An 11,114-nucleotide genomic window follows, 5' to 3' on the forward strand; every position below is an offset into this window, starting at 1 on the left:
TGCGTCGTCGTGACAAGCTCCTTAAATAAGACATCATCTGGAAGGCCCAAAAGCTCCTTCACCATGCGGAGATGCATCTCAACATTCTGTGCGTTGATGTCTATACAACATTCATCATCATTAAGCGCCTTAAATTGCAAAGAGAGCAAGTGTAAGACAGCCCCTACTGTATTCCAAACGGCATTACATTCCGCTTCACTCATGCCAACAAACTCCATTGCACGCATCACCTCCTCAAAGTCATCAGCGTCATTTACTCCCTCAATTATTGTGGCATTACCAACAGCGGTGCAGCGATAATCCTCCGCGCGGGTTAGTTGCAAATGACTGAGACGATGATGTTTAGCCGCCTCACCATTACTAGCAAGTAATTGATAGAAACTGTGGTACCCTCTCTCTCCTTTGCCATGCGTGACAACACGGGAACGCTCAAGGAGGTATACCTTGATGGACGCTCCTGTCATCACCCCGCCGGTTGGCGATTGCCTGAAAAAAACCTTCATGAACTTACCAAAGCGTGAACTGTTGTCATTTCGCCTGGTTTTTGCGTTGCCAAATGCCTCCAGGATGGGAGAAGTGAGATTCACCTTTTTGGTAATCTCCTCCGCTCCGGATTTCTCCTGCGAACCACACTGTGCCGTAGATACAACCCCAATATACTTTAAAACAATTTTGGCTGTTTCCGTCTTTCCAGCTCCGCTTTCACCGCTGACAGTAATACTTTGATTAAGTCCATCGGTGCACATGCGCCAGTAGCTGTAATGCGCCACGGTCCAGGCATGGGGTAAATTTTTGGATGGCGCCACAATCACCTTCGATCCCTCCATAACATACTTTGGCATGTTATCATCCGTGTAATTGGGCAAAGTATAGTCGTATGGATTTAAAGCCAGTGCAATGGGGCCAATGTGTGTGTAAATAAGATTTTCGTAATATCGAACGCGTACCTGCTCAAGAAGTGTTGCGTCATGAAGGTACGAAAGCTCCAGAAGGTCATTCAGAGTCGTGTGCTCCGTGGGTTCAACGCAAGACTCGATAATGTGATGGATATCTTGCTTCTTCAGTGGGTAAACATGGACCAACGACGGAGTCTCACTCAGTGACGGAAGATATCGATCTGACGTAACGGCACTGCATCCATACAGTATATGCGTAAAACCATCTCGCTTCGTCACACGTTTGATGATGTTTAAAGTCCCGCGAATCCAACACTCAGTTGGATGATTAAAATAGACTGCATCGCCCACACAATAGCCATCGTGGGATGTTACAGAAACCTCCGCCATTGTTCCTTCAACCTTACCGACTTTATTCCCACCCTGTCACCAGACTTTTGGCACTTCCTCTTCTTTTACTCTTTTTTTTTTGTTTTGTTTTGTTTTCTTTTTTAAGTTGTCTCGCGTGATGAAGCTAAAAGTCCTTCCAGTTGTTACTGTTAGCGTGCGTCAATAAAATATATATTCATAACGCATATAAATAATTGTATAGGCATTCATGTGTGCAGGTACAGTAAATGCAACATAAAAGAAAAAAAAAAAGGGAATAAAGAAGGAGCATACACACACACACAAAAGAAAGAAGAAAAAAAAAACGTATTTCCATCTAACGCGGTAGTGCATGAAACTCAACAAAACGAGAAATTCATCAAACTACTCGTCATGACGCCATTACTTCTCAACACAACTCCCCGGAAAAGTAAACACCACGCACAAGCAAAAAACAACAACAACAAGAAGCCTCTCTTTTTTTTTTTTTTTCCTTGTATGCCTGTGTTTAATTGTCATTCTTGTTGTTGTTTTCCCTCCTCCGTGATACCCGATTCAAACGCGTCCCGCTGATCTTTTCAAAAGATCCGCCGTGTTGTAGGAGTGCCACGGCAGCAATGTTCCGGTTCCTGGCTGGTTCAGATGCCATTTCTGGTGGTGCTTCACCATTTCATACTCCCCAACGGTGGCTGGGAAGTCACGCTCGGTTGGTGGTCGCACGTAATGTGAATAGCGCCGCCCCGCCTCAGGGTGAGCGTATTTGCCCTCGTCCTCGTACCATCGTACAAGCCATCCCCGTTTGGCTGGGTTCGTTGCGAGCCCTTCCAGGCCCTTCCGTTCTGGGAATTCCTGCTCAGGAAACACGGGATACTCTTCCGGGTGAAGCTCCTGGTAGAGGCCATCATGAGTCATATAGACACCGGTAAAAGAACCACCAGCCTCTTCAATGAGCCGAATACTCTCCGCGGATGCATTTTGAAGCTCAATGTGAATAGGGTATGGCACACGGCTCACTCCACTACTGATAAGAACAAATCCTGGCCACACAATCTCACCTTCCGCTACGACACCGGCCTCGTGAAGGTGGTAGACTGTAATGACCTCATTGGGATTCAGACGCCCGGTATCAATCGCCCAGAGGAGTTTACTGAGCTTGAGGCGTGAAAACACCAGTTTTCCCTCATATCGATTTCGTGGGCCCCCCGGTGAAACTCGAGGAGCAAGCATAAACCGTGGAGTCATCTTGCGCTCTTGCCACTGCCCACGGGCAAACACTCTGCGTCTATCGTTGTACCCGCGGGAGTACTTCCAACTTCCTCCTATTTTCATCCACCCCATCTTAATCATATTATGGCCGCTACGCATCCCCACATATTCTGGTGTTGGGGTCAAATCCCTGACAGACTGTGTGATCTGTGGGTTAAGGTACTGATCCCAGTGAGACCATTTGTGTTGCGTCGTCCTTTCATTCAGTCGCGAAGCAACAACAGGGAGTGGATGGTCCTCATCAAATTCTTTTCTCCCAGAAAAATCCTGCCAATTGCTTCGTGGCTTTGCTAAAAGGTTGTTACTGTTGATAAGAGGAAACATCGACTTGGCCGGGTTCATGTGTAACGGGATATTCTCCCGACAGGGATGAAAAAGACGATAGCGCTGCAGAAGCGGCGTTGGTGAGAGCATTTCTCTACTTTTCCCTTTCTTATTAGCGTCCCTCTATGTGATTGGTGTATTAATCCCTTCAATTTGCGTTTAAAGTGCCTGCTGTGTCTCCCTGATCCCTCCTGTACCGGCCAACCAAACACCTCCCAGTAATTATTTCCTTCGCTTGTCCACCACCAGAGAGAACAAGACTAAGTGCAGGGAAGAAAGCAAAAAAAAAAAAAAAAAATCCAATGCGAAAAATATAAGCCCGCCTCATATCAATTATATATATAGAGAGAGAAAGAGAAAGACAGAGAATAGAAAACAGCAAGGGTGAATCTCTCTCGCAACACTCACTGGAGAACAACATCCGTCAATTCTTCCAATATGAATTCCCATCCATCCTTCGTTGTTTACTATTTTTCCCCTTCTTCTTCTTCGCATGGGGCTCCTTGAGAGTGTTGTTGTTCTCCTCTATTTACCCCATCATTTCCCTCTTTTTCTTTTTCTTACATCTATTACATAATCTCCAGCGGAAAACCTAAAAGATGCCGCCAACAATTTCATCCACCTCCCACACCCACCCGGACGGTACTTCACACCGCAACATATCGTGCATCCACCTGCTCAAAAATCTCCTGCGAGACAACATCCACCGGACGATTGCCGTCAATTCGAACAAAAACGGGCTCATAGCATTCGATCAGTTCGTCCTTTCTCGCGTCAAAATATTTCCATCGGCTTACCACAGCCGCGAGGGAGTCGTCATCTTCGAACATGCGCTCCACAGCCATTCCTTCTGGGGGAGGGCAAAACTCCATGTGGTAAACATTCTGTGTAATTGGATCATACCGGCGTCCATTGCACCGTTGAACCGCCACCTCATACGGTAAATCCAGCAGAATAAAGAAAAGAGGTGAAATGCCCGCTGTTTGCAAACGAAGTGCCTCGGAACGTGTCCGCGGGAAGCCGTTCAGCACCCAACCGTTACTATTCGCATCCTCCATCTTCAGGCGACGTATAATTAATTCAGATGCAACATCATGTGGCACCGGTATGCCTTCCCGCATGCAATTCGCTACCTTTTCGCCCTCTTTTGTTTCTTTTGACATTTCCTCACGGAAGACATCGTCGGCGTTGACGACCACCGCACCGTACTTTTGCGCGATGCGTCGGGACTGCGTACGTTTTCCAGCGCCGGATGGTCCAAGAACCATCAACCGCAGCGTCGTCTTTCTATCGAGCGCATGCAGCAGGAATTGCAGCGGGTCATCCGGCAGGTGCACCATGACATCGTGAAAAAGTTCCTCCAGAAGTGTGTTTATGTGCTTCTCCTCAAAATAGGCGGCGGATCCCGCCGAGAGCTCACCCGTTGACATCCCCACCCGCCCACCGCTGACCTCCTTCTTCCTCCTATCGGTGTGCAACAACCTCCCACGAAGCAAACAATACGCAACAACAGAAATAATATATACAAAAAAAAAAAAAAAGAGCCATTCGGTTTCTTGTGTCCACAAAAAAAAAAAAAAGAAATAATAATAATAATAGGGGCAATTGGCCATACAGAGCCAATAACCTGTTGTTGTTTTTTCTTGTATTTATTTGACGATTTCTTCTTCCTTTTTTTGTTCACCTGCACCTCTTCCACCCTTTCACTTTGTGAGTATTACTTCAGCTCAAATTCAATGGTGTAGCAGCGCCGTAAAGTGCCTGTCGCGACGAGCCGCACCTCAGCGTCGAGTGTTGCGTCGGAGTTTGTGAATGCAACAAGCCGCTCCGCCCGCACTGTGGCTGGCAGCAGAACGGTTGTCTGCTTCCAGTGAGTGGGCGGATGAAAAGGCGACGTATTTAACGTCCACTCACGGAAGCTCACATCAAACCACAGCGTGAACCCATCCACCACCACCTCCTGCGTACAGTCAACGCCAAAGTGTCGTTGAAATGCCGTGGAGTTGCACAAGCTGAAATGAACGGTACGGCACAAAGACGTCATCGCATCCTCCGCAATGGAAGAAAGTTCCACCTCCGCCAGGACCACACCCTCATGCAGGAGACACGAGGCCGGGATAGTGTCAATGAGGGGATTCGACGTCTCTAGTTGCATCTCACACTCCAGAGTGCCGTAGCGGCTAAAGTCGACACCTTCAAGGCCGCTCCAAAACCTGCAATAGCGCTCCTCGCAGTAGGGAGCACAAGACATAGGCGCGACACGTATCGTTGCGCGTTCGGGGATCATTTCAATGCGGCGGCAAACCCCCAGCTTTGCATTGACCTCCCCAAAGAAGTTCCTCGCGCGGATCACAGATGGCAACATGCCTTCATGCAGAAGGTAAAATCCCATCCACTCCGATACGATGACCGCCACCCCGCAGCCTTTCAACACCGCCTCGTGAGTAGCAATAAAGCTCACAACACCACCCGCAACAATATTCTCCACCGTTTCAGACAACAACGTAATTTTGTCCGACAGATGATTGTCATCAATGACGCGTGCCTGAAAAAAGCTCAACGAGGACGCCTCAATGGAGAAGACATGCTTTGCTCCTGCACGGGCCGCCCAAATGGAGAAAATCCCTGTCCCGGACCCCACATCCACGACCACACGGTCCTGGACAACCGTCTCGCAAGTGACCGCTTGACGATAAAAAGACATGCGTGGTGCGTCGGAAAGCATTACGCGGTGCACGCCAAGGTCGGCGTAGGCATCATAGTACTGCTCCTGCGCCGACTCGTGTGGGTTATAGTCCTCCGCAAACTGCTGCAAGGGCATGAACCGCTTCCACAAAAACATAAATAATCATGTCATGGGCATTGAACGAAAAGAAAAAGAAAAACATAAATAAATAAAATAAAATAAAAGCATGTCACCCCTCGTGTAGATCCCAATTCTCACAGACCCTCTCCTTTATCCCTTTCTCTTTCTCTCTCTCTATTTGTTTTTTTTCGTCTTTCTATAAAAATTAATTAATTAATTAAACGCAATTAAAACCGTCAATATAGTGAAGGCAAAAAAGGAACCACCATCAACAAAGCACCCATGCTCCATTGAAAAGTTATAGTTGGTAAAGTTCTGCAACCCCACTGGAGAGCTTGCGCACGCGTTGAAAAAGCTCGCAGGCCAACATGGCATTTCCGTTGCTCTCCGCCACACGTGCTTGCTCATATAAATCAAACGCCTTCTTGTCATTCTCCGTCGTCAAAATCGGTGGGTCACGACGGTAGAGAAAATCGCCACGAAGAATGTACTTGCAACACCCCTCCCCCACCGGTGTACCCTCGTGAAGCACATCACAAAAAAAGAACGCGGCAGAACCCTTTTTGGGATAAACGGCGCCAACGCGTTTCTCCTTTTTGCCCACATACTTGCCAGTTTGTGGATCCAACTCAAGAACATCCGCCTGCTCACCCATAAATATTGCAGTCTCACCGCCACACGCGCAGTGGTTCAGGTAGATGAGTAGTGTGTAGAGAGAACGCGTGTTGAGATCAACGACAGTGGATCCATCAATGTGTGGGGAGAAATGCCCACCGGGCCCGTACTTACCGAGCAGCAGGTTGCTCGATAGGCTCAACGGCACCCAAGTTCCCGCCAGGTCACGGGCAAACATATCCTCAGAGTCTGTCACCGATGGGCCAAACAGTTTGGGCTCCAAATGCACCACCCGTTGAATGCGCTCCGACAGAGCCCGTGTTAACTGCGGGAAACATGCCTCAATGGTGTCGACCACGCGAAAAGCACGTGCCTCTGTTTCTCCGCTGCGTTGTCTGGCGTCACATGCTGCGTTTGCGTCCTTCTGCCGCCAAAAGGTATAGCCTACTTCCTCACAGGCAGCAATAATTCGATCGCACTCCGCAGCGGACAAGAAATTCTCCACGACCAGCACTTCCACCCGCTCATCGACTCGACTCTGTAAAACAACTTCAGTCGGTGCAATTTCCAGGGGCACTCGATCAATCACATCCTTCTTTAAGGGTTCACCCTTATCAACAATGTTGTTATAGCTGTACATCACACAGGCACATACACACGCACCCTCGTAAAATTATGCGCCACAAAAACTACGTGGGAAGTCAAAAAATATATATATATATGTATGCACAACCCACTCGCAAAATAAAAATAAAAATAACCACAAGGAAAAAAAAATTTCAATAAGAACAAAGCCATATAATATTCAGTGCAGAAGGACAAAAGAGACATGACGATACGCCCATCACATCAAAACATCCCAAGGATACTTCCTTAAATATTTATGGCAATGTGGTTATAAGTGTAAGAGTGGAATTCCTCAATTCGCTCTTTTTAAGCCTTAATCGAGTAGAAGAGCGCATAGTGCCAGTTTGGGGTAAAACCAGGCCTTTGCCTTCTCCGCATTCTCTGGGACGGTACACATGGACATGGCGGCAATTTCTGCCAACTTCAAAAGATTTTTTTGCTGTGAAATAATATTACGAATGGTGGATGTGATAGGCGCAAAAGGAGGAAGTGAGTACGGTTGTAATTCGCTGCGTTTGCCCAAGTCCTCAATGTAACAGCGTTGCTCCTTGCTAAGATCATCCAATGTCATATGCACAGACTGCAGCTCAGATGTTGAAAACTTCGTGTTGGCAATGGTGTTAAGGCGAGTGCTTGTTGTCTTACGCTCCCGTGCAGAAGCCAATGAACTCTCGTTGCTGAAACATGGCAAGAGAAGAATACTACTTCCACGCATTCCCATACGTCCGACTCGACCAATGCGATGCACATAAGACTGTACGGTTGCTGGTGGTTCAAAGTGGTAGACATAATCCACGTCACGCACATCCAACCCAAATGCTGCCATATCTGTGCAGAGAAGAATTGCACCTTTCCCGTCCGGTGGTCGTCCGTTCCGCTTCCAACCGCTGCTATACACTTGATTCTTCTTCTCCGTCGCAGCGTGAGGCGGGGGTTGCGTCTTTTTTGTGGCCGACTCCTGTGCACTCGTCCCATGATTTAAAAACGCGTTGTACTGCTCAAGCCGCGCCCGCTCATTCATACCCTCGTACATCACAAACGTGTGTTTGATGTACAGAAGCGGGGACTCGCTTTTCATAAGACTACCAAATAGTTTTTCCACAAACTTCAACGTTTTGGGGCTGTTAAAAAAAATAAAGTGCTTCTTCGACGCATGGAGATTCATCAGTTGAACCAAAAGGGGAAGAAACTCGTGCGCTTCGCACATCATGTAGCGATTCTGCAACTGTGTAACAAAATCCTGCGAGCTATTCAGTACGATGGTGTGCATCTGCGTTCCAAGCGTCGCTTGGATGTGAGCGGCGTACGCTCGCAGCTCCTTTGAGGTGGAGACTGTCGCCCCAACAAACGCCACGTCCGTCACAATTTGACCGGAAGAAGACGATTTGGAAGGAGCGAATTTGTGTCGCCTTTGAGGCGGCTCCTCCATCCCGGCGTATGTGTCCAGAAATCGTGTTACAACCCCCCGCATCTCCGGTGAGTGGAAGACAAGATCCGCCTCGTCCACGACAAACGCAAACCGCTCACTGTGGCATCCACGCAATTGAACCGCATTCCCCGTGTCCCCGCTCACTGACTGCATGCCGCCCCGCTTCTCATAGTAGCGCCGCCGTGTCTCCTCATCCTGTGTGGCCAACAACTCCTGCATGTCATCCGACACCGCACTCGCCGCCCGTTCCTGTTCCCATGCGGCAAGAAACTCTGAAAGGTCATGGGGTGTCGTGACGAGAAAATTTCCGGCACCACGAGCTGCTTTTTTTAGCCCATCCAGGACGGCATGGGCAGGCTGCACGGCCCCATCGCACAAGACAAAGCGTATGTTTTGTGGAAGGCGAGAGACAAGGTTTCGCCCAACGACGAAGGTTTGCTCCGCCAACACACGTGACGGGGACAAAATAACGCCCACGATATCTCGGCGTAAAAGAGGACGGCCGTGTTCGGCCACGTATGCATCGCATGCCCGCACGGTGCGCTCGATCAGTGGAATCAACACGGCCAGCGTCTTCCCACTGCCTGTCGGTGCCTCCAACACCGCACTGTTGCCCGATGTGCGGAGAAAACTAATGGCGCGGGCCTGCACAGAGGTGGCGTGGGAGAAGAAAAAGACATTCTTCAGTGCAAAGACGGTGGACTTGTGCAGCGGGGGAGTCAACTCCTCCCATGGCACCTCCAACACCTCGTCGTTCCACGTCTTTTCCTCCGGCTCCCACTGCCGCCGCAGTCGCTTCACCGCAATTTCAGAAGATGACATCCCTGAAAGTCAACAAACACAAAAAAAGGAAGAGAAACAGAAAAAAAAAAAAAAGAATGAAAGTCGTGGGAGACAAAATGACACTAAAAAAGAAAAAATAAAAAGTCAAAGAAGACACAAAAATCAAAACCCAGGCAAGCACTCACACAAATAAACAACAACAACAACAAAAAAGACACGCAAACACACACATATGGATAGAGAAAAAGAAAAAAGAGAAATATTGAGAAAGAAAAGAAAAAAAAAATGGTATATCTAAACTGCCAACAAACACACACTCCAGCATCCAACAACAACAACAAGAAAAAAAAAAAAAAGGAACATAGGCCCTACAATATTTATATATTTATAAATATATAAATATATAGAGCTCTGGCGTCGACAGTTTTCCCGTAATCTGAACAAAAGAAAAGAAAAAAAAAACGTGTCGCAAGTAAATTGTCTGCAAGAAGTTAATATTCGCCGGTCCGCCTACCGTTTTTTACTTCTTTCCTCCTTTTTTTTTCTTTTTTTTTTTTTTTTTTTTTTACGTCTTTCAGTCTTTTCGTTTCATTTTATTATTATTTTATTTTCCCCCTCCCCCTCTTGTTGTTGGTTTGGCGGCCAGTAATGCTAAATTTTATTTATTTATTTATTTATTTGTTTCCTTCACTTCACGCGAATACGCACCACCGTGGCGCCACTCGCGATAAATGCAAGAGAGGCAAAAGAAAAAATGACAACAAACCCAAAATAACTGTAGTAAACCGACCCGGCCTCCGTATATGCCACAAAGAACTGAAGTATAACCCCATAACCCACTTGTCCAAAAATTGTCCCAATGGTTGCACTTGTGGCAAATAACGCCAAATCCTTCGCGGCATCAATCGGCACACCACTTTTGCGAGGGAGTGTTGATATACCAAGTGCGTGGTCAACGGAAAGGTAAGACGCAGTCCCAACCCCATGAATAAAACCCACCAAATAAAGAAATTCAATGTTAGGTACAAAAAGAAGACACATGACAGACGTGGTACATAAACAAAGAGAGGCGTAAACAACAGGCTTGCGTCCAATGCGGTCGGAAAATATTCCGCTTGGGATGGCACCCACAAACCCCCCCGCCAGTGCTGTAATCCACAACGCAGAGGTCACGCGTACTGGGCTAGACAAATTCAACACATCACGCACGAAAAAAAAAAGATATAATTGAGAAGCGACACCAGTATTAAAAAGCGCCCTTCCAATGCATGCAAGTAAAAAATCGGGAAATACACGAAAGGAAGGCACTGTAAATGCTGCCGTCAGCGTATCACAAAAACGGGCGGGCTCTTGTGGCTGTCGAGATGTATCTACAATTGGAATAAAATTCAAAGTCACTGCCAAACAAAATAACGTCACAAGCACATAAATACAGAGACAGTAAGTAATAGGCACATCTATCGCCAACATGGCATACCCCACACCACTACCCGTTAGTGCAAGAAGAGCGAGCGCCCCACTTCCTTCCCCAGTTTGCTCCTCAGGAACATAATCCGTTAACAACGCCATGACCATATTATAAACGACAGAAAGTCCCACGGTAGATGTCACCTGAGCAAAGCAAAGTAATACAATTCCATCTATCATTTCCACAAGAAGAAAAATAAAAAGCCCCAAAACTGTCACAGCTGAGCCGTACACTAAAAAGAGCGCCCTTCCACCCATACGATCACTGTACACCCCAACCAATGGAGCAGACATCTGACACAAGGCTCCAAGTACCATAAGAAAACCTAACCAAAGACTTTGTTTATTATTACAAAAGCGGGCAACAGATTTTGGAATCAAAATATTGTTTAATGTGTTAAAACATATGGCGTAGCTAAACGACATACAAAGTAAAAATAACAACTCCTTCATGGACATATGGCGCTTCAAATGAAACAGGGGTCCATCATTTCCCTCGTTTTCCCCAACTCCATGGGCACCTGTCAGAGGC

The 11,114-nt window shown here is 47.2% G+C and overlaps 7 protein-coding genes across 7 annotated transcripts, besides 16 other annotated features; all 7 read right to left on the bottom strand.

Annotated features, from left to right (window-relative positions):
- Tc00.1047053507057.4 (myosin heavy chain, putative) lies at positions 1–1,286 on the bottom strand (the record flags this gene model as incomplete). The annotated part of the gene is made up of 1 exon (XM_801554.1): positions 1–1,286. A coding segment is annotated over one exon (1,286 nt), but the record flags the coding sequence as incomplete, so codon positions are not given.
- Positions 1–7,187: a sequence feature (heterozygous, non-Esmeraldo-like haplotype).
- Positions 1,359–1,387: a microsatellite.
- Positions 1,523–1,591: a sequence feature (A-rich).
- Positions 1,821–2,945, bottom strand: Tc00.1047053507057.10 (hypothetical protein, conserved; the record flags this gene model as incomplete). The annotated part of the gene is made up of 1 exon (XM_801548.1): positions 1,821–2,945. The coding sequence occupies one exon, from the start codon at positions 2,943–2,945 to the stop codon at positions 1,821–1,823; it is 1,125 nt and encodes a 374-aa protein (XP_806641.1).
- Positions 3,503–4,285, bottom strand: Tc00.1047053507057.20 (hypothetical protein, conserved; the record flags this gene model as incomplete). The annotated part of the gene is made up of 1 exon (XM_801549.1): positions 3,503–4,285. The coding sequence occupies one exon, from the start codon at positions 4,283–4,285 to the stop codon at positions 3,503–3,505; it is 783 nt and encodes a 260-aa protein (XP_806642.1).
- Positions 4,369–4,396: a sequence feature (AT_rich).
- Positions 4,422–4,453: a sequence feature (AT_rich).
- Tc00.1047053507057.30 (hypothetical protein, conserved) lies at positions 4,573–5,697 on the bottom strand (the record flags this gene model as incomplete). The annotated part of the gene is made up of 1 exon (XM_801550.1): positions 4,573–5,697. One exon carries the CDS (start codon positions 5,695–5,697, stop codon positions 4,573–4,575), a length of 1,125 nt encoding a protein of 374 aa, XP_806643.1.
- Positions 5,742–5,765: a sequence feature (AT_rich).
- Positions 5,803–5,859: a sequence feature (CT-rich).
- Positions 5,860–5,883: a sequence feature (AT_rich).
- On the bottom strand, positions 5,960–6,916 carry Tc00.1047053507057.40 (hypothetical protein, conserved; the record flags this gene model as incomplete). Its single annotated transcript, XM_801551.1, has 1 exon — positions 5,960–6,916. The coding sequence occupies one exon, from the start codon at positions 6,914–6,916 to the stop codon at positions 5,960–5,962; it is 957 nt and encodes a 318-aa protein (XP_806644.1).
- Positions 7,018–7,069: a sequence feature (A-rich).
- Positions 7,188–7,326: a sequence feature (areas merged during assembly that could not be assigned to a particular haplotype. This can correspond to areas where the two haplotypes were merged or to regions with more than two copies in the genome that were merged during assembly.).
- Tc00.1047053507057.50 (hypothetical protein, conserved) lies at positions 7,217–9,154 on the bottom strand (the record flags this gene model as incomplete). Its single annotated transcript, XM_801552.1, has 1 exon — positions 7,217–9,154. The coding sequence occupies one exon, from the start codon at positions 9,152–9,154 to the stop codon at positions 7,217–7,219; it is 1,938 nt and encodes a 645-aa protein (XP_806645.1).
- Positions 7,327–11,114: a sequence feature (heterozygous, non-Esmeraldo-like haplotype).
- Positions 9,166–9,401: a sequence feature (A-rich).
- Positions 9,488–9,521: a sequence feature (AT_rich).
- Positions 9,632–9,682: a sequence feature (T-rich).
- Positions 9,706–9,726: a sequence feature (AT_rich).
- Positions 9,773–9,799: a microsatellite.
- Positions 9,803–11,114, bottom strand: Tc00.1047053507057.60 (hypothetical protein, conserved; the record flags this gene model as incomplete). Its single annotated transcript, XM_801553.1, has 1 exon — positions 9,803–11,114. A coding segment is annotated over one exon (1,312 nt), but the record flags the coding sequence as incomplete, so codon positions are not given.

The sequence above is a fragment of the Trypanosoma cruzi genome, genomic scaffold (genome assembly GCF_000209065.1).
Source record: "Trypanosoma cruzi strain CL Brener 1047053517151 genomic scaffold, whole genome shotgun sequence".
Taxonomy (NCBI): domain Eukaryota; phylum Euglenozoa; class Kinetoplastea; order Trypanosomatida; family Trypanosomatidae; genus Trypanosoma; species Trypanosoma cruzi.